Below are 21,685 nucleotides of genomic sequence, written 5' to 3'. Positions count from 1 at the left end.
TTTGTGAGTTTTACAATATGTTGAATAGGAATTTGTTGCTTAAGTAGTTAATATCTTCTAGAAGAATTCTACATGTGCATGATTAAACTAGATGAGGTCCATAATAATTTCCCATAGGCACTATGATATATAATACTTCTAATTAATAGTCACAAAAATCTTGCAAAACCTTTGCTGATTAAATATCTACTTTTTAAAGGTCACTTTTCATAAGGAAGGATGTGATATGCTTTGTCCTAAACTTTTCATTGAAGTGAAACTATAATGCAGGGTACCATATCTAACTTATTCATAGCATATTTATGAAAATGGTTAAATTATAACATTTACATTCATACTAAGGTTACTATTTAGATAGAAATAATATTTAAATTGATGTAAAAGTTATCATGCATACACTATATTTGATAAGTTATTTTCAAAATAAATAATCTAGTTTATTTAGTAGTCAAAATTAGTAACTTGAAAGCAACAAATAAAATTCAGTGTTTAATAGGTAAAATATGTTCATTAACACTTTTCCAATCATTATAAGCCCAATGATAATATACAATTTTATTTCTAGAGAATTGACATTTAACTACTTAAATTTAGTCAATATATTATATTAATAAAGAATAAAACAAGTTATCTGAAAATATTTGTAGAAATACATACCTGTACATGTGAAGAATTTAGATTCTCCCACACTAAGCTCTACTTTGCTAAGTGAAATTGTCACTTGAAGAAGAGCTGAAAAAAATATTTGAGTAAAATTAATTATGGTTTTAAACATGGATACTAAGATTTTAATACATGGTGTCTATACCACATGATTGAAATAGCAATTATTTACCCTCTTATGCTTTTATTACCTGTAAAAAGAAATGAAAGTTTTGTAAAATACAATTTAACAAATTATATACATTATATTATTATGCACCTTACAAACAGACCAAATACAGGACTCATTCAAGCTATGTTGAAATTTTTAGTTAAGAAAATGATCAAATTCATAGACAGCTGTTCCATATTCACAGACTAGGCATTCTGTGTACTACCAGATTGGACAATAGCTACGTAAAATTTTTGCTCAAATTTTGTAAACTTGCTTAAAAAGAGTAAATCCTACACTGTTATTACAATTAAAAATTTAAGTCAAATACTTTTTGACTACCTACTAAAATATTTCCATGAAAGGAGACAAGAAGGGCTTCCCGGGTGGCGCTGTGGTTGAGAGTCCGCCTGCCGATGCAGGGGACACGGGTTCGTGCCCCGGTCGGGGAAGATTCCACATGCCGCGGAGCGGCTGGGCCCATGAGCCATGGCCACTGAGCCTGCGCGTCCGGAGCCTGTGCTCCTCCGCAACGGGAGAGGCCACAACAGTGAGAGGCCCGCGTACCGCAAAAAAAAAAAAAAAAGGAGAGAAACACAGGGAAGAGAGGGAGTACTACCACATAAGGAAAGCAGAATAAGCATTTTTTTTTTCCACATGATAAATAAGTTAAGTGAAGTATCCAGGGCAATGGCAATAAAATAGAGGAGATGTTCAAAAAGTTTGTTGTCAAATTTGAAATAAAACAGCAGAATATCCTAAAACTTTAGAAGATAATTAAAATTATGTTTTAACATTAATTAAACTATTTATGTTTCTAATAATATGGTGGACAAGATAGTGTTACCGCTCCCCAAAACCCTGTTCCACCATCCTTTTCCCCCCGAAATACATAGCTAACCTTTCAGGAAAGTAATGGTGCCTCAAGGAAAAAAAAAAAAAAAAGAAGAAGAAAAATCTAAAAACTAGAGTACAAGCCTACACTGGGAATTTGTGGATCATAGTAACTGAAAGGCTCACAGATTGCAGAGAATGGATCCAAGCTTGGCTAGAAGAGGGGATGCTACAGAATACCACCAAACACTAGACCAGGATAAGATTCACCCTTAGTATAAGAAGGGTATAGAATAAATTAGCCTACTGACAAAAGGGAATGACAAGGAGAGCTGTCTTTTCTGGCCCATGTAACGGACAAATGTTTCTTCTTAAATAGGTTAACCATGGTTCTGCCATATTCCAGGTTTGGGATTTTAAAATTGTAGATACATGTTCCTTGGGAAACCCCAAGCTGAAAATTAAATTAAAAAGCACTCTCACATGTAGGGCTCACAGCTAAGTGGCAGAAGCAAACATAAAAGCCCTTCAGAAAATTCAGAAGAGCTATCTAATAGGCCCAGACTCCCCAAGATTTTCATAAATGAACCTCTCTTTAACCTAAACTCACATTCTGACATTATAAAATACATGGTGAAATAAGGCACTGTGAGCAAGAATCAGTTGAAATAACCTAGAGGAGAAACAGACCCATGAAATTTCAAAACAGGGAATTAGACTAAGAATGTAACATAGCTATGTTGACAATGTTTAAAGAAATAAAATGTGAAATCAAAAAATATGAGAACAGAAGAAAATATTTCTCAAGAAAAACTTGTCAAACATGCTATTTAAGCTCTTTAAAATATTTCCTTGAACGTCCCATACTTGATTGATGAATTCCTTCTTTTTCTGGAAACCTCCCTGAGAAACAGGATGGGCTGCATGGCTATCTTCTCTCATGTCAGTCTTGGTCCTATTTTTATTGATAATTTCATCAAAACTCAGAGGGTACTTGGCACATTATAGGGGCTCAAAAAGTGTTCTAGTAACTCTAATATTTCAGAGAAAAACATGTAAAGAAGAGCAAAGAATTCAGAAAGAATAAGGAGAAAACTAGAAGAAACAAGAGAGTGTCTACTATAAACAATGTCAATTCTAGTGCAAATTGACAGAAGAGGACTTTTTCTTTGAGAAGTAACGAATCCCCTTGATGAACTTAGCTTAAGTGTAATGAGGACAATAGAGGGAAACTGCAGAAAAAGTCAAGGAATTTGAGATTGTCCTCTTAAGAAACTTGAATCTATAAAGATGTACAGGGTTTTGGGGATCCGCAATTCTGGGCATGTGGTCAGGGATTTTATAAATTGGGGAAAGTTTACTCATACTTATGGATAGAAGGGAAAGAGGCAGAAAAGAGGTTATATTGTTGAAAGAAAAAAGGGAATTGTGATTCAGTTTCTCATTCTCTTTTCACTCCTCTTACTTTCTCCTTTTAGACATCACCTTATTTCATGGCATCAACTTCCTTTTCTCTTTGGATCTTCAGTCTGTGCTTTCCCAAAGTCTAATCCTGCAATTTCTAATCCTCAACTAGCATTCAATTGGATAGCATATTTTAATTTCAAACTCCCCATGTGCAAACTAAACCCTTCCCCTTCCACCAAAAATTGCTCACTGTTCACTGTTCCATTTTTGTTCATCACCAATCAATTGTAAAATCTTGGATATAACCTCTGAAACATTACTTGTATGCATTCTTGTTTATTTCCAACACTGTTTCCCTAATACATGCACTCATTAATTTTAACCTGAGATATTTCTTTTACTCCGAGATAGTGATGTATCAAATACTATATTTCTTTTTCTGACGTTTACCTCTTCAACGTTTCTTCCCATGGGAGCATTTTTTCAGGCTGCTGCAAGCATACGTTTCTAAACTGTTCAATTTTACCTGCCTACTCAAAAATCTTCAAAGTGCATTTGCTTTGTCCAATTAATTATCAATATTATATACATTTTCATAGAAAGAAAACTAACTTTTCCAAGTTTATTTCCAATTACTCCTTAATGCTTTTGTGGCTATAGACAGCTACAATTAATCATCCCCCGCTTCCCCACTGACGCACACTTCCTCACCAATGTGTGTTTGCTCAAAATATTTCCTTTCCCTTCATCTCCCTTTCTCTTATCTCCCCATCACTGGCTACATTCTATCTTCAAAATAAAACTAAAATATCAATACATTTACAAAACATTCTTGGATAGTTCCATCTATAATATCAACAAATAAATATCTTTGATCCAGAGACATGCTCACTAAACAAATGAAACGTACATTGTTGTTAATGATATTCACTTCTCTACTATATTTAAATGTGAATTTTTAGAAGTGAAAGCTCATCACCCTCACTTCTGTTTCTCCTAAACTGATAATATATAAATGCATGGCAGAATAGTGAACAAACACTTACCAAGAGCTTATTGTACACTAGGTACAGACAGTACTGACAATATAAAATTTTGGAATTACTTCATTGACTTAAATTGAATTTAAAGATATCAGAGGTTTTGAGAAATGTCTGCCAATTATTATATAAGTAATTCCCACCTTTGACCTTTGGAGCTTACAGAAAAGACAAAACTTGAAAGATGTAGGCATTTTAAAATTCAAATAGAGTTCTGAACAATTTTACGCAGACTTGCTGATGGGTATAATAAATAACTTATATTCATTGCAATACAATGAAATTAAGCTTGAAATTAATTAATTTATATTAAAATACTTGGCAATTTTTTTTATTCAGTACAAACTATCAATTCACCCATTAATCAAGCCCATATTTTTATGGGCATTTTGGTGTCAGGGCACATGGTTATAAATCAGGGATTAAAAGTATATAATAAAAAGAAAACATATTTTTCTAGTTTAATACATTTCCCAAAGGCTAGATTTGCTCTAACTGACCTCTACAGATACATTAAAACATGTGCATATTAGGAAAAACGTGAAGAACTAAAATTTAAGGTCATGCCTTAATCATTGCTCTAGTGATTTAACATCATTTCTTGTGATCATTCCTGACCTGTGGCCACCTCCAACAGACTCATTTTGGACCCAAATGTCAGGAGAAAATGAAATAATTTTCTAATGCCAAAAGTTGTGTTCAGAGAAAGCTGGGCAGGACTGATATATTTATATCTATCCAGTTAATCTCTCATTCATTTCTGATGTTTCAATTTAGGCACAACAAATGAAAGTGGATGTGATGTGGGGCCTTTACGTCATTTAGAAAAAAAGATACTAAATATTTCTAATCAAAATTTCTATATAGGATTGGGTGGAATTCGAAAAATAGAATGGCATTCACTGATGCTGAAAAATCTAATTTTGATATTTTACTCTTCTTAGGTATTTGGAATAGATATAATAACTTTGAAGAAAATTGAGAAGGATATAATGTTATATAGATTGAATCACTTGATATTAGCAACATTATTGATTAAATGATGGCATTACTTAAAACCAATCAATAAATCATATTTTTGTATTAGAATTGGGATTGGATAGTCAGTATCTCCGCAAGAGATTCTCATTAAAGAAATCATTTTAAACTCATAGAATGAAAAGTTAGAGGCATGATAAATCTGTCTTTTTTGAACTATCCTCAAAGAAATATATGTAATAATAATCTTAAATGTAGAGTTGGGTAAATTAAAAATTGTTTACCAAAATCAATAGTATTTATTGAATATATAAATTTTTCAAATCACTCTTTTTAGATACTATGGTATACAAAAATAATAAGTTACAATTCCTAATGTCAAAGTATTTCTAATTTATTTGGTAAGGCAACAACACTACATAAAAAGAAGAATGATAAAACAAGATGATGTTTATCAATTATGACCATTATGAGCTTTATGATCAAGAATGCTGCATAGAGGGCAATAAAACTTGAAAAAAAAAGTTGGAATAGATGTTGTAATAAAAGGACAGAAAGAGGGTAGACATTCTAGGTAAGGCAAAAAAGTTCAAGGAATATTCAGGGAATAATTAGTAGATCAATATAGATGAAGTTGATCTCATGTAGAATATTGGTAATATAATTGGAGAAATAGTTTTGAAAATACATTGGAGGATCTCAAATGCCATGGTAAAATTTCTGGACTTAAATTTTTGTCCATTAATTATTTATAAATAGAAACCAACATGACAAAATTGGCATTTAGTAAAGATTAGTCAGAAGATAGGATGGCTGACAAATTGAATTTAGGGGAAAATTTAGGGTATGTTATGATAAGTATCTGAGTTGGCTGGTGGCAAAGAACATGGAAAGGTAGGAATGGATGTAACAAAAAAAGTAAAAATAGTAGTTATCTCTGGATCAATTAGAACATTACTGAAAAAGGGGAAAAAGTCAAAGATGTTAAGGTTTTCTGCTTCAGTGAAACAAGCGTCACCAACGTAAAGAATTTCAGGAATAGAGGAAAAAATATGGAGCCATAATTTATATCATAAATGAAAATTACTTCTCAAAATAGAACATAGATAACATTTTAACAAAGATAACTGCTATCATAACAAAGCTTAAATTAATATTTGTAATTTAAGTAAGCATGCAGATTAAATAGCAGATATTCAAAGGGGACTTTCTTAATTTACAGGAATATAAATAGAATGAAGTGTTTGGTGTTTCTAAGTTCCATCAAGGGACCTAGAGAGCCCACTGTAATTTGATACAATATTTAACAGTGGCATTTAAAGTGGCCAGTTTATCACCTGCAGAAATTTTAAAACTGACAACTTAATTAGTCTACTACATGCCTGACACAAAGCAGAGTTGAATTCACTTAAAATTCTAACAGACATGCACAGATAACTTAAGGTACTGATTTATTTTTGTAGGATGACTTGTAACATTTATAAAGCAAGAATTTTTTTCCCTTGGCTTCCACATCAAGGGAGTTAAGAGAATTAAGATATCTAATAATTATAAAAACTCTCAAAGAGTCTTACTCATAAAAGGTTCTTATAAATTACTGATTATATCAAATGAATATGATTTCCTCACTTTTTCATTTTAAACTGTACCCACTTCAAGAAAATTATTTATGTAATTTATTAATTACTTTTTTATTATTAAATTTTCATGTCCATATATTAAAACAGTCTATGTGTGATCTAGTTGATTTTTTTTTAATTGCTACAATGTTCAAGAAAATTCAGAACTTTTGGAACATTTAAGAGAGAAATACTCCATCATCAAACGTTTTAGGAACTCTGACGACTGTGAACATTTGATCAAAACTATTTTTTAGGGTCTTCTCTGGTGGTGCAGTGGTTAAGAATCTGCCTGCCAATGCAGGGACATGGGTTCCAGCCCTGGTCCAGGAAGATCCCAAATGCCCCAGAGCAACTAAGCCTGTGTGCCACAACTACTGAGCCCGCGTGCCTAGAGCCCATGCTCCTGCACAAGAGAAGCCACCGCAATGAGAAGCCCACGCACTGCAAAGAAGAGTAGCCCCTGCTCTCCGCAACTAGAGAAAGACCCAACGCAGCCAAAAAAATAAATAACTTTTTTTTAAAAACTATTTTTTAAATAAATTGCTTCACCTAAGTTTACCAAGACAAAGTTAAACATTTTAGTATAATTCCTTTTCATCACTGTACTTTTTTCGTATTTAAACTCAATTGTCTTCAATCTTCCCGTACGAAGTTAGGAAAACAAAGTCTCAGTTGCTAGATCACGTGGGTCTTTTTAAGAGCAACTGGTCTACCTCCTTAATGCTTCTCTTTCTATTGACTCCTTCCTGTTAAGCTATAGACACTACAGCTTCCCATCCTAAAAAAAATATAATAATAATAAATGAAACAAATGAAAAAGAAAACAGAACAGCCAAATAATATAAAGAGAAAAAACATCTTTCCGCTTCTTGTCTCTCAAATTACTATGGTATATTCTACTTTGCTTCATTATATTATTTCCCCCAAAAAAAGGGAAAAAATAGAAAGAAAAAATAGAAAAAAAGAACAGTCCAGGTCCCCATTTTTTATTCTATCACAAATTACTCTTTATTCTCCATTCAACTAACAAGCTTGCTGTTCCTAAGGTCAACCACAAACTTCTAGTTTTCAAATCCAATAACAATTTTCAGATTTCTTTTTACATTTGATTTGATAAAGGATGAGATACTGCTGATTATTTTGTTCTTTACCAGTCCCATTCCTTGATCCCTTACATATTTATTCTCGACTCATTTTTCTGATTATGGTATTTCTATTTCAGTCTTTTTGATTACATCTCTTTTTCCACATATACCTTAAATATTTGTGTTTCTTAGTAATCTTTTACTTATTTTATTTTCTTGGAATTCTGTATACCTTCTTCTACTTTGAGCACATGTGTAATACTATTTTCTATATGCAGAGCACTGGTTTAAGCAGTGTACCTAAAATATCTCATTTAATCCTTAAACAGTCCTACTAAGTAGATATTTTCATTCCTATTATAAAGATAAGAAAATTGAGGCAAAGGATGGTGTCAGGACTTACTAAAGGTCACTCGTCCAATGTATATGGTGAAGTCAGATTTGAATCCAGCCATTTGTGCCCAGTGTCTATGATCTTAACTACTTCCTATATCCTTCATTAAAAAAAAATAATTATGCCCAGTATAATCTGGGCTATTATAAGCCGTCAAACAAAAGTCAGCTTCTATTTGCTCACCATTCTATCTCCTATATATTAATTATAGACAGAATGTGTATTTATGTGTATTATCTCCCTATCATCATTTTTGAGGTCTAGAAACATATTTGCTAATAGCTATTATGCCTCTTTACTTAAAAAAAAAAAGTTTCTATTTCTCAAAGTCAGCATATTAAAACTCAAGATATGCTGTATTATCCCATGCTTAATCTTTACTGTAAATTATCCTATTATTATCTATTGAATCTATTTTGCCAGAAAAAAAAAGAAATATCTAAAGTTCTCTCACTCTTGCCTCTAATAGAAAACTCATAAAGTTCAACTCATTCTTCCTTTAAATATCTCTCAAATCTGCTTTTGTTTTGCATCCTCATTGCTTTAGTTTTATTTCTGACCACTGTTAGCCTGGTATAGTGAGTGATCTGTAAAATTGAACAAGGTCAGGTATTGGGTTTATCAGAAAAATCTGAGGGTGTGTGTGTGTGTGTGTGTGTGTGTGTGTGTGTGTGTGTGTGTTTATGTATGCATGTGTTTTGTTTTTATTTGCTTCTGGCCCCATTCCTGAAAATCCTGATTCAATATATCTGATGTAGGGCCTAAGATTTTCTATTTTAAGTAGCTTCCAGGTGCTAAGCATTGCTATGTAGAATGTAGTTGCCAGTCCAAAACCATTGACCTCAATTAGGAACTTGTTTATAATATAGGATCTCAGGTTTTATTTCATACTGACTGAATCATAATCTATAACTTAATAAGACCCCCAACAGTTCCATGTGCGCATTAAAATGTGGTCAACACTGGGTTGTGACAATCCAACATGTTTATCATTCGTAGTACAATATATTTCCCGTTGAGTAGGATAAAATCCAAACTTTCACACTTGACATGAAAGATATTTAACAAGCTGGATATGACTTAATTCAACTTTATTTCCTGCCACATTCCAAGTATGGGAGAAAAATCAAACAAAACAAAACACACACAATAGTTAAATATCAAGAAACTCTGCAAATAGGCTCTATTTTCCTATTTCTTTTTGAATTGTTTTTTCTTATTCAATAGAGCCCTTCTCCTTTTTCTCCTCTAAGGGCATGCTTATTACTTTCTATTAAAGACTTATATGAGTCCTCCTCCAGGCAGTAAACCACACACTTCAATGTCTTCTAAAATCCTGCAGTATTTTCTCTTAGAGCACTTAAAATATTACAGTGATGTATGTTAATAAGTATTTTATAATTTTTAATAAGCAGAAATTCTTCATATGCAATTATATAAATATATGTAATTTATAAAAACTTTATATTCCCTTGTTCAAGTCAACTTATTGCTATTTTATTTAAAATTAATGTAAAACTGAGGAAGGTTGTTTGTTTTGAGTTTCTGTACTATTTCCCAGTAGCAATTAACATATACTCAATTTTGTTCACACATCTGTTTCTCCACCGGACTATATATACCGGCAAAGCCCACAACAATTCCTGGGAAATAAAAATAGAATCTGTGCAATGAAGTCTAACCTTTTTTTTCCTTTGTGCTTAGTCTAATTTCACCTGTTCATAGGGTACCCTGTGCAGAAGGCTTGCACCTGGCACTTCAGACCAGAATTCCCAGTGTGAAATTGCTGCACCTGACGCTTCAGTTGGCTGACCCTGTGCAGAAATGCTGCACCCAGCACTCTGATCTGGAGTGCCCTGAGCAACACAGCTGTGCCCAGCCAGCAAGAATGCCATCCCCTCCCCTGCTGACAAGAATCCTATAAAGCATCCCCACCAACGGCCTTTTGCAAAGAGTGTGTACTCTAAAGCATGAACTCACGCCTCTACATTCTTTGATCAAAGAATAAAGCTTTCCTTTGTTTCTGAACCAAACTTGATCTCTTCTATTTGTACAAGCAACATCGAGAAGAAGGACTCTTATTGAGGATCAACTCATTGGAGGTTTGGGGGAGGGGATTGGTAACAAATTTTTGACAACCCAGATGGGACTGACTGTGGCCCTTCTGCCTGCACTCACCCACTAGACTACAGACATGCTCAAGCTTCAGCAGGACGATGGCTAAGGTTTGGGCACTTGGGTGCCTCCTTTTTTGGTCGCTGAGGCATCAATTAACAGTTTAATGCTGGCTCCAAATTTCCCAAACCAAAATCTATTTGGATCCAATTTTGTAGGATTTGCATGCCAACAAATCACTCCAACTCTCCCCTCAGTAGTTGGATCTCTAAATTATATCATCATTTTGCAATTGGACCTGCTATGCCAGAGACAAAAGTAATGGGATGAAATTCCCTATGTCTAGTTTTTTTATGGTCTTATATCAGAGCACAGGCCTTTAGAAGGGATGTGGGCTCTCCTCCACTGAGGTAATAGTAAAGGAGACTAAGCCTTCCATCAGTGCTTGACCTGCTCCCTGATGACCTTCTTGATCTCTTCCCTAGCACTCCTCCTACTGTTCCCTCCATACCCATTTGCTTCATATAGCCCGAGTTGGGTCACAGGCCCAAGAGGTCCCTTCCACACCAGTCCCCTCTCCCAGAACCTGTCCAGTAAGTATATGAAATGGGACTCATTACCAGCCAGTGTCCAACAACCTGCCAGGAAAATACTCCTTGTGAGGCAGGTTCCGGATGGAGAAGAAGGGCTCACACAGATACCTGTCATTTACCACTTCTGATCTGCATAACTAGAAGAGTCATAATAAAGGGTTGAGGGAAGATCCAAAGGGTTCCTGAATCTGATTAGGGGAATCTTTCAGACCCATGGCCCCACCTGGGCTGAAATCCAGAGCCTCCTCAATGTACTCCTAACAGGGGAAGAAAAGGCCATAATCCTTTTAAAAGCCCAAGAGGAAGCAGACAAAGAGAACAAAAGCAATGCAGGTCATGCTATTTTCAGACCAGAGAATCAAGCAGTCCCAGATAACAACTGAGACAATGGAGAAAGGGGTGGAAAATAGAGGCTGCCCAATTATAAAAATATGATCCTAAAGGGAATCCAGGCAGCAGGAAAGAAACCTGTCAGTTGGAATAAGAAAAAGGCAATCAATCACAACAAGTGGAAAACCCTTCGGCATTCCTAGAGAGCCTTAAGGAATGCCTCTGATTCTATACTAATGACCCTCAGTCATTGGAAGGGAATGCAATCCTGAGGTAGTATTTCAGTTCCCAAACTGCCCTCAACATTAGGTGTAAACTTCAGAAACTGAAAATACAGCCAGATACCCCTAGCTCCTGCCTGGTGGAGGTTGCCTACCACGTGTTTTGTACGTGAGACGTAGAGGAGGAAAAGTCAGAGGATAAAAAGGCCCAGAGGCAAGCCTGCCTAACGGCTGTTGCCCTCCAATATCAACTGGTTGACACGGAAACCTGAACTAAACACACACGGAGACTCTCGACTCCAGTGAGTGACCCCTGGATCACCGGGATAGCAAGCCAAGGAAATTAGGACCCAATCAGTGTGCCATATGTAAACAAGAGGGACACTGGAAGGAAGAATGCCCTCACTCCCTCGAAGGGGGATGGAAATGGCAGATCCTGGTTACTATTCTCAAGGGCAGATGGTCCAAATAGATGAAGAATGATGGGGCCAGGGGGCTCCTAAACTGGCACTCCAATTGACCCCCAAGGAGCCCAGCCTGACATTGGACATAGGAAAAAAGCCCGTCAAATTCTTTTTTTATTATTATTATTATTATTTTTTTTTTTTTTTGCGTTACGCAGGCCTCTCACTGTTGTGGCCTCTCCCGTTGCGGAGCACAGGCTCTGGATGTGCAGACTCAGCGGCCATGGCGCACGGGCCCAGCCGCTTTGCAGCATGTGGGATCCTCCCAGATCGGGGCACGAACTCGTGTCCCCTGCATCAGCAGGCGGACTCTCAACCACTGCACCACCAGGGATGCCCACCCGTCAAATTCTTAGTCAACGCTGTTGCCACTTAACTGGTTCTGAACACCAGATCAGGCAAACTCAGTCACAAGAGTTGTAAAATTATGGGGGTATCAGGGAAGGCCTAAGAACAGGCATTCACAGAGCCATTAGGACGTAAATTGGATGAACATATTCTCACCCATTCCTTCCCACATGTTCCCTATGTCCTTATATAATTGGGAGCTACTATCCACCTAATGGGAGACAGACTGAAGACTGCTGTTCCCCTAGACAGGGAGCACAAGATAATAATGTTAATGGCTGAGGACAAACCTTCCAGGACAGAGCAGGTTGATCTCCCAGGAGTAAATCTCAAACTCAGCGCCTAGGGATGGGTGGAACAAGCTATGGGAGCCAGTCCTGTGACAGTCCATCTAAAACCTGGACATCCATGGCCCGACAGAAAACAGTACACTCTCCATTGAGAGGCCTTATTGGTCATTGTCCCTGTTATACAGGGCCTAATTGACCACTCTTACTGGACCATGCCAATCATCATGTAATACCCCTGTTCTCCCCATAAAGAAACCCAATGGAGAATACTGGATGGTAAGACCTCAGGGCAGTCAATGAAGCCACCAAAAATATACATTCAGTAGTTACCAATTCCTATACCCTGCTGGGATTCTACTGTCCACCAGGACCCAGTAATGTGTATTAAATTGAAAAGATGCCTTCCTCTGTATTCCATTAACAATACCACTGGACAGTCCTGCCCCGAGGATTCAAAAACACCCCCATTGTCTTTGTGGAAACTTTAGCTAAAGACGACCTAAAAAATCTACATCCTGGAGGAGGCTTCCCTCCTCCAGGATGTAGATGACATTCTGACTGCTAGCTTCACTAAGGAGACCTCTGATGAAAGTACTGTAACCACTCTGAACCACCTAGCTGATAAGGGATATAAGGTGGCCAAGAAAAAGGCCCAAATATCACAAACTAGGGTGACCCACCTAGGCTTCATTCTCACAGAAGGTCACAGAAGCCTACCACAGGAAAAGAAGGAAGCCTTTTGCAGCCTTGCCTCTCCTAAAACTAGCAGACAGCTTACGGGGTTTCCTGCGGATGGCCAGGTTTTGCTGTATCTGGATCCCTAACTAGCTAGGCCTCTACATGAAAAGGTGAAAGGAAAGATGATGATAATTTTGAATGGATTTCAGAATGTGAAAGGACCTTTCAAGTATTAAAAATGCCATTACTTCATGCCCCTTTCCTAACCCTCCCAGATTTAGCTAAATTCTTAAGACCTTTATATTCCTGAGAGAAGGGTAATTGTCCTTGGGGTATTAGCTCAAAAATGTGGACCCTTACTTGGGTGTTGCTTATTTCTCTAAACAATTAGATCAGAATGTGAAGAGATGGCCTCCTTGCCTACAGCAGTAGCAGCTACTACAACTCTGCTAAAAGAGGCTGAGAAGTTAATGTTTGGTCAGCCAATCACTGCATGGACTCCACACCGGGAGGCTTTACTAACTTACGAGGAAGTAAGCTCTAAGGGAACAGAATGGCTCTCCCCCAGATGGCTGATTCAAGTTCCTGCTATGCTTTTAGACAGCACAGTGGTTACCATAAAAAACTGTCGCAGGCTAAATCTTGCCACCCTGCTACCCACAGAAATGGGACCCCTGGAGCATCACTGTGTAGAAACCACAGACATGATCTATTCCAACTGCCCTAACCTAGGAAGTGAGCCTCTCCAAAATGCTGAGGAGGAATTGTTCACAGACAGGAGAAGCTTTATGAGAGAGAGAAAAGGCTGGCAGGATATGTAGTAATCGCCCAAACCAAACTCATAGAGGCACAAAGCTTACCCCCAGGGACTTCTGCCCAAAAGGTGGAGCTTATAGCCCTCACCTGGCCTTAAAGCTCTGGACAGGGAAAATCTTAAATGTTCACACAGTTTTCTGGTATGTGTATGCCATCCTACATGCACACAGGGGTATTTGGAAGGAAAGGGGTATGGTTACTGCAGAGAATAAGCAGGTGAAACGTGGCATAAACATACTAAAACTCCTAGAAGCAGTGCAGCTTCCAAAAAAAAAGTGTCAGTGATTCACTGTAGGGGTCATCAAAAAGGGAATGCAGAGGTAATAAAGGAAAACAACAAAGGGAACAGAACTGCCAAAAGGGTGGCCCAAAGTAACTTGGCAATTACCCCTCATACTAAGAGGCCAAATCCATCCAATTACTCCGTAGTCTCTACAAAGAAAGAATTAGACAAAGTCCAGAAATGGGGCTTCAGTAGAGATCTAGGAAGCCATGGGTGACTAATTAATGAACATGTGTAATACTTCTTTCCCCAAACTGCAGCTTGTCAAGCCATTAGGGAGGTTCATCAAGGAACTCACTATGGGAAGGAAGCCCAATATAATTGGTTAGTTGAGGTCACAGTAACTCCTGGGATGAAAAGCATAATCAGTCAGATAGTTGAAACATGCCCCATCTGCACAGAACCCCCCCCCCCCCACCACCACCAGAGGCCCCTAGATAAGGCCCATTCAGATCTGAGAGGCATATCCTGGGGAAGACTGGCAGGTTGACTTCACTGTCATGCCAAGAACATCAGGCAGTCTTAGGTATCTCTTGGTGCTGGGGGAAACGGTTAGAAGCGTTTCCCACTAGAAGTGAAATGGCAGCCGAAGTAGCTAAAATATTACTAAAAGAAATAATCTCCAGATTTGGGCTCCCAGGATCCCTACAAAGTGGTAACGGCCTAGCATTCCAGTCTCAAGTGACAAAAGAGATGGCAAGTTCCCCAGGCAAAAAATAGACCTTGCACTCAGCCTGGAGACCCCCAATCATCAGAGAAAGTAGAGCGATCCAATCAGACTTTAAAATGAACCTTAGCCAAGTTATGCCAGGAGACTCAAGAAAAGTGGGTTAACTTACTCCTTATTCCTCTGCTCTGCATGCAGTTAGCTCCAAGAGATAAGTTAAAGTTCAGTGCATTTGAACTCATGTATGGTAGACCCATTACCCAAGCCCAAGAGAAGGGACACCTGAGCCCCCTTGAAATGGAACAACTCAAGTGTGCCTTCCAGGTAGGAGAAACTCTCACGGAATACAGTAACCAGGTGCTGCCCACACCCACCAACCTGGCCCTCCATCCCTTGCGGCCAGAAGACTGGGTACACCTAAAAACCTGGGAAACTGGCAGCTGCAGGGTCAATTCACTCCTACATGGAACAGACCCCACCTGGTGAGTCTCACCGCCCATTCTGCCCTGATGTTGCAGGGATCACTCTGTGGGCACATCGCACTCGAGGGAAGAGGCCTCCAAGCCCCAAACTCCAAAGACACAACCTGGGACAATGGACTCCCTTGACTGCTTGTGTGAACCTCTCTCTGATCTGAAGCTTTCCTTCCAAAAAACAAGAGAAGTGTGACCAGGGAGATTCAGCCCCGCAGTGAGCCTCGACATCAGGGAACACTTCCCTGCAGGCAAAGGACCTAGATAACTTCATTTTTAGGAAAAAAAATTTGACATGTATTATTCTTGCTAATATTTGGGCCGCAATTCCTAAATCGTCTGGTGTCCTTTGTCTCCAAAAGGTTAGACAAGTGGTGGCCGCTCAGGGAGATGAAGAGTTAGGGCTGAGGTGTGCAGACAACCAAATACTTCGAAGGGCAGCTGGGGAGAAGTTCTGCTGCTCTACCTGGGGTTATGACCAGGCCTAAAATCAGCAGGGAACAGACCTCTGCCCCTCAAGAATGAGGAACAGGATAAAAGAGGGGAGATTTGTCACTGGCAAAGCCCATGAACAACTCCCAGGGAATAACAATAGGATCTAGGTAATAACGTCTAACCTTGTTTTTTTTTTTCCTTGGTTGTTAGTCCAGTCTCACTTGCTCATACGGTGCTGCGTGCACAGACCTCACACCCGACCCCTCAGGCCGGAGTTCCTCACGTGAACCGGCTACACCAATACCTTCCTCAGCTTGGGGACCACGCGCAGCAGCCGCGCACAACACTCAATGCAGCGCAGCCGCGCACAACACTCAATCCAGCGCAGCCGCAGCGACCCTGAGAGAACTCCGCCCCTTCCTCTCCCTGCCGAGGGGATCCTTATAAAGCAGCCCTGCCTACGGCCTGTTCAGGAGAGAGTGTGGTCTAGGGCCGGCTTGCTCCTCTGCATTCTCGGTCAGAGAATAAAGCTTTCCTTTGCTTCTGAGCCAAACTCCTTCTATTGGCACTGGCGCGAGCAACACCAAGCAGAAAGACCCTTGATGGGCCCATAACGTATCTAGACTTGGAAAAAGGAGCATAGCTTATCCATCTTAGGCTGTCCGCCCAGCAGACTGTCTTAAAGAGAGTCCATGCTAAAACATGTGTGCATAAATGAAGTGATACTATGGTAAACTGAAACAAATGAAAAATTTCTTATTCGTGTCACTCCATGAATGTTTCTGTTGGTTGAATCCAATAAAAAGCAGTTTAAATCAGTTTTATTCTCTGTAGACTATTCTATTTTTGAGAAGGTATATTTCCTAAATTTATAAAAGTTTGCGTAAATTAAATTAGTGACATATTAAGGGACATTTGAGTAAAAAGTTTTGCTGCCATGGATTGTTCAGTAATTGTGTGTGGGGGGGTGTGTTTTTCAAATTCAAACATGCATTTCACATGTGAACATAAAATATATAAAAATGTCATCCAAATGACCAGTGCTCAAAAACTAACTGATGTCTAAAAGAGGCCATGTGAATGAAAATAAAGGGCAAATAAGGACAAAAAGAAAGAAGGAACTAAAAGCGAAGGTGAAAAATTTTGTAAGGAAATGTCAAGAAACGATAAGCTTGGGAAGACCATAATGGTGGGGCAATATATTTTATGATCATTACACTCTCATCTGTCACTGAACCACAGCGTTGGGCAAAAATCAATCACTTATGTACTGAGAATTTCCCACACGTCAAGCACTTAAAAATCTGAGCTTATTAAGAAGTTAAAGTGAGTACATCGTAACAGAGAGGAAATATTTGTGAAGTGAATTTCATGCTGATTTAAATATAATTTTGTTTTGAAAACAGACAAAATAATATTTTTTCTTAAAATACATTGTTTAAAATAACATGCAATGAACTTAAGACGGAAATATAGAACTTGAAACTCCAAACCTAATGTAAATAATTGTATTGCATAGAAATGCTCAGCAGTTTATTAATAAAAAGAGATAATTATATATGATACCTTAATATTTATAAAACAGGAAGGAATAAGACCATCTGCCTCGTATTGTAAAGTCAATCCTTTTTCTTAATTCACTTAAAGTAACTAAAAGTAGAAAATATTCCTTTATGTCAATCAGGTTGGATGTCCTCTGAGTGATGAGTGAAGCAGCTTGTGTTTACATGGTAGTAGGGCCTGCAGTCCATTATAAGACCACGAACAGCTCACTCATCGCTTATGTTCAGTGTGACACAATTAAAACTAAAATACTGTGAATTGGCAGCTAAGTTCTACATCCAATCCAAGTTTATTTCAACAGATACCACTTAGACATGTAAGTTATTAGCTGCCTGACGAAACCAGCATAACACATCATGTGAATTTTGAATCACTGCTAACATAATGCATTAATAAATTAAATTAAGGGACAGTGTTTTCATTGGAATTAGTTCCTAAGTCTCTGGATGCCTATATATGGGTTTTGTCTACACCAAGTGTACAGAGTTTCTCTCCAGATTAAGGCCAGCCTAAACCTTATTTATAAACCTGAAAAATCAGAACTCAAACATCTGTTATACAACAGTTCAGCCAGAATGTTCTGCCTTCCTTCCTTTCCTGCATGGTACTATATAGCACTAGCTATGCAACCCTTACACTGCTTACCAGCATACCTTGATATACATTATCAGAAAATGTGAACCCCATCAGCCGATTGCAAATGTTACTATGAAATAGTGCGGAAATAAGAGAAACACATTTTCCACAGCTTTAGGAACAAAAATGTTTTAAAGTAGAAGCACTAAAGAACCAATGAAAGATGTTACCCTTAATTTGAGAGTATACAATTTCCTCTGCTCATTGCAAATCATAAAACTCCTGTAACATGAGCACATTATGTAATATAGTCCAAAATATTTCTATAGGAATACATTCCTTTAAAATAAACAATTTTGAAAGAATAGTACAAGGCATGAGCCATAATGCTTTTCTTTAAGATTTGCAGTAGCACTTGGTAACCATGATTACAAGAATAAAATTGACATTTGTAACACAAAGATATATGCAATGATTTATTCATTAATTGAGTTCTTCACTCAATAACCATGTATGGAATCACTGAGTAGATTTGCTTGAGCACATGTACAAAGTTTGCTGTTATGTAACTACAGGAAAAATATTTCACTAGGCTGAAAAATGCCCGCTTTCTTGAAATAAGAGATTGACATGTTTTAAAAAGCCAACAGCAGTTCTTTTTCTGAGGGCTTCAAATCAATTGTAGAATAACTTTATATTATGGCCAGGGGCATTTATGTTTAATACTAAGTATTACAAAAAGAAAGCATATTTTACAAATGATTTTCTCAAATGTGTTCATAAAGATATGGAGAAATTTTAAAAGGGCAAATTAGTTCTGATGTTTAAATACACAGAACCTTTTTGTTCCCCCAGTTAAAGCATTTTAGGCATCTCAGAATTTTATATTATTATATCCTGAAGGTGCCTATAGGATTTCTAGTCCAGCAATCTGAGGTTACAGGTGAGAAGAGGGACCAGAAGGTTTATCTGTTTCTGAAGGCCTCAGGATAATCGAGAGGTGGATCTGTGCTTAGACTACTCATCCCAAGTCTGAACTAACTTTATTTTTTTAATTAATTTCTTTGTAGTATAGTTGATTTACAAGGTTGTGTTGGTTTCTGGTGTACAGCAAAGTAAATCCGTTCTACATATACATGCATCCACCCTTTTTTAAATTCTTTTTCCATATAGGTCATTACAGAGTACTGAGTAGAGTTCCCACATTACAAACTGAAGAATAAAAACCATATGATCATCTCAGTAGATGCAGAAAGAGCTTTTGACAAAATTCAGCACCCATTTATGATAAAAACTCTCCAGAAAGTGGGCATAGAGGGGACATACCTACCAAAATAAAGGCCATATATGACAAGCCAACAGCTGACATCATTCTCAATGGTGGAAAAACTGAAAGCATTTCCTCTAAGGTAAGGAACAAGACAAGGATCTCCACCCTTGCCACGTTTATTCAGCATAGCTTTGGAAGTTCTAGCCACGTCAATCAGAGAAGAAAAAGAAATAAAAAGAACCCAAATTGAACTAACTTTAGATCTCTAAAATTCTATTTTGCTGAAGAATTTGAGTGAAGGAGCAGATTAGGTACCTCTTCAGAATGGAGGAAAAGTTGACATGGGGAATCACAGAGAGGAAGAGAGTAGATAACCTACCCCTTCTCCCATGGAGCTGAGTGAATCAGAAGAGAGATGAGAATTATGGAGTTGCCAGGATGCGTAGCTATACAGCATGACTTCCCAGTTTGGGCTAAAATAATAGAGTGAGAGGTTCTCCAGGGTTGAGAGGAAGGCTGAAATCAGAGAAATTAGATCTCACAATTGTGTGTGCTCTCTGTGTGAACAGGGTAAGGGACTCTATAGATAGAAGTTAGGCATCAACCTAAGACAGCAAAGAAAAAATCAGTGTGGCACATTTAGTACAAAAGAGAACCGTAGTTAGTATTACCCTGCTGTCTCTGACTCCTGTGTGTGGTGGGAAGGTGTAATGCCCCAGAAATCCACACATGTCTCATGAAGCAGAAAGCAGCTTTGGCCATTAGGCTTGCTGTAGGGGCTCCCTCGATGAGAGGTCAATCCAGGAGTAGGACAGAAAATGTAGTTAACTCTGAGAAGTCATCAGCACTGGCAGTGATTGAGATGGAGCTGAGGCAACATGAGAGTCCCTTGTCCCTGATCAAGTCATGAGTACAAACCACATATTCACCAGCAGTTTATCTAAAGATACCAGCTCAAGAGGTCAGGAACCCAAAACAAAACAAAACAAAAAAACAAGAAAACAACTAAAAACCAAAACCCCCAAACAAAAAATCTGTAGCTGAAGCAAGGACCCAAGGAGGAGCATGTATCTCAGAGCCCCAGCCCGCCCCCCACACCCCCAAATAGCGACAAGTTTACATAAGTAGGTTTCCTCCCCAGGAGACACACAGATGTGTCTGGAGAAGGTGATATTAAAGACCAAGAGCTTACCTGAAAGATTACTGAATTAACTGTACGTACTGGAAGAAACAAAGATTCGGTCTTTGGTACTTTCTTATATATCATGTGGGTATAATAATAGCAGTTCCATTATATTTGTGAGGATTAAATGTAACGCATTTCTGTTACTTGAATGTCTGATACAAAGTAAATACACAGTAAATGTTAACCATTGTAATTGTAACCCCTCCTCTTAACTGGCTCTGCAGGTGCTCATAATGACAAATTTGGTATCTCCTTTTATTTGCTTGTTTTACATAAGAGAACTGCTCTATGTTGTGTACACAGCTGAGTTAAGATTGCCATTCAAAACTGCATCTATAGTTTTTCTTACCAAATAAACTGAAAAATTCTTTGCTCAATCCAAAGTTAATTTGAATTTATTTAAGTAAACTTTGTTCACCTCTACCTCAGTCCATTTGGGCTGCTATAACAAAATACCATAAACTGGGTAGCTTATAAACTACAAACATTTATTTCTTAATTCTGGAGGCTGGAAGTCCAAGGTCATGATGCCAGCACGGTCATGATGCCAGCATGATCACGTTCCAGTGAAGGCCCTCTACCAGGTTGTAAACTGCCTACTTCATGTTGTATCTTCATGTGGTGGAAAAAGAGCGAGGGAGCTCTTTGGGGTCCCTTTTATAAAGCACTAGTCCCATAATGAGGAACTCATCTTCATAAACTAATCACTTCCCAAAGGCTCTACTTTCTAACACCATCGTATTGGACATTAGGATTCCAACATGTGAATTTTGGGGGGACAGAAACATTCAGACCATAGCAGTCCCCACTCAATAATGTTGACTGACATGTTAAACTTTCCAGCCCTACCTGGGAAGGCTGTACAACAAACTTTAGACTTTGTTGACATATTCAAAAATAATACAATATGGTTCTCATTTCCATAATAATCTATTTCCCTTGTGAGGGGTAGGAAACTTAGTGCAAAATTTGAAGTTTTATTTTTATGAAAAAAGGCTACTGCCTCAGTCACTGCAGAAAATTGTGGACTAAAGCTTATCATAATGTAATAAATATACACTTGAAGTAAACAAATTTCTAAATCAATGCTAAGAAAACTTATAAGAGGATCAAAGTGATTCATTTCTGTCGAACTAGTATGGTGATAAACACAAATTAAATTATGTCATGTGCTTCGAATTCTGTCACATGTAAGTATGACTC

The 21,685-nt window shown here is 37.9% G+C and overlaps 1 protein-coding gene across 2 annotated transcripts in view; it reads right to left on the bottom strand.

Annotated features, from left to right (window-relative positions):
• Nucleotides 1–21,685, bottom strand: part of NCAM2 (neural cell adhesion molecule 2) — a 487,657-nt gene that overhangs the window by 205,339 nt on the left and 260,633 nt on the right. For both annotated transcript variants that reach the window (XM_079922649.1, XM_079922648.1), the window contains exon 2: nucleotides 658–732. In XM_079922649.1, coding sequence (XP_079778775.1) covers nucleotides 658–732 — 75 coding nt within the window. The remainder of the gene's footprint in view (nucleotides 1–657; nucleotides 733–21,685) is intronic.

This window comes from Stenella coeruleoalba (genome assembly GCF_951394435.1).
Source record: "Stenella coeruleoalba genome assembly, chromosome: 5".
Lineage (NCBI taxonomy): Eukaryota > Metazoa > Chordata > Mammalia > Artiodactyla > Delphinidae > Stenella > Stenella coeruleoalba.
This window is presented reverse-complemented; position numbering and strand designations above follow the sequence as displayed.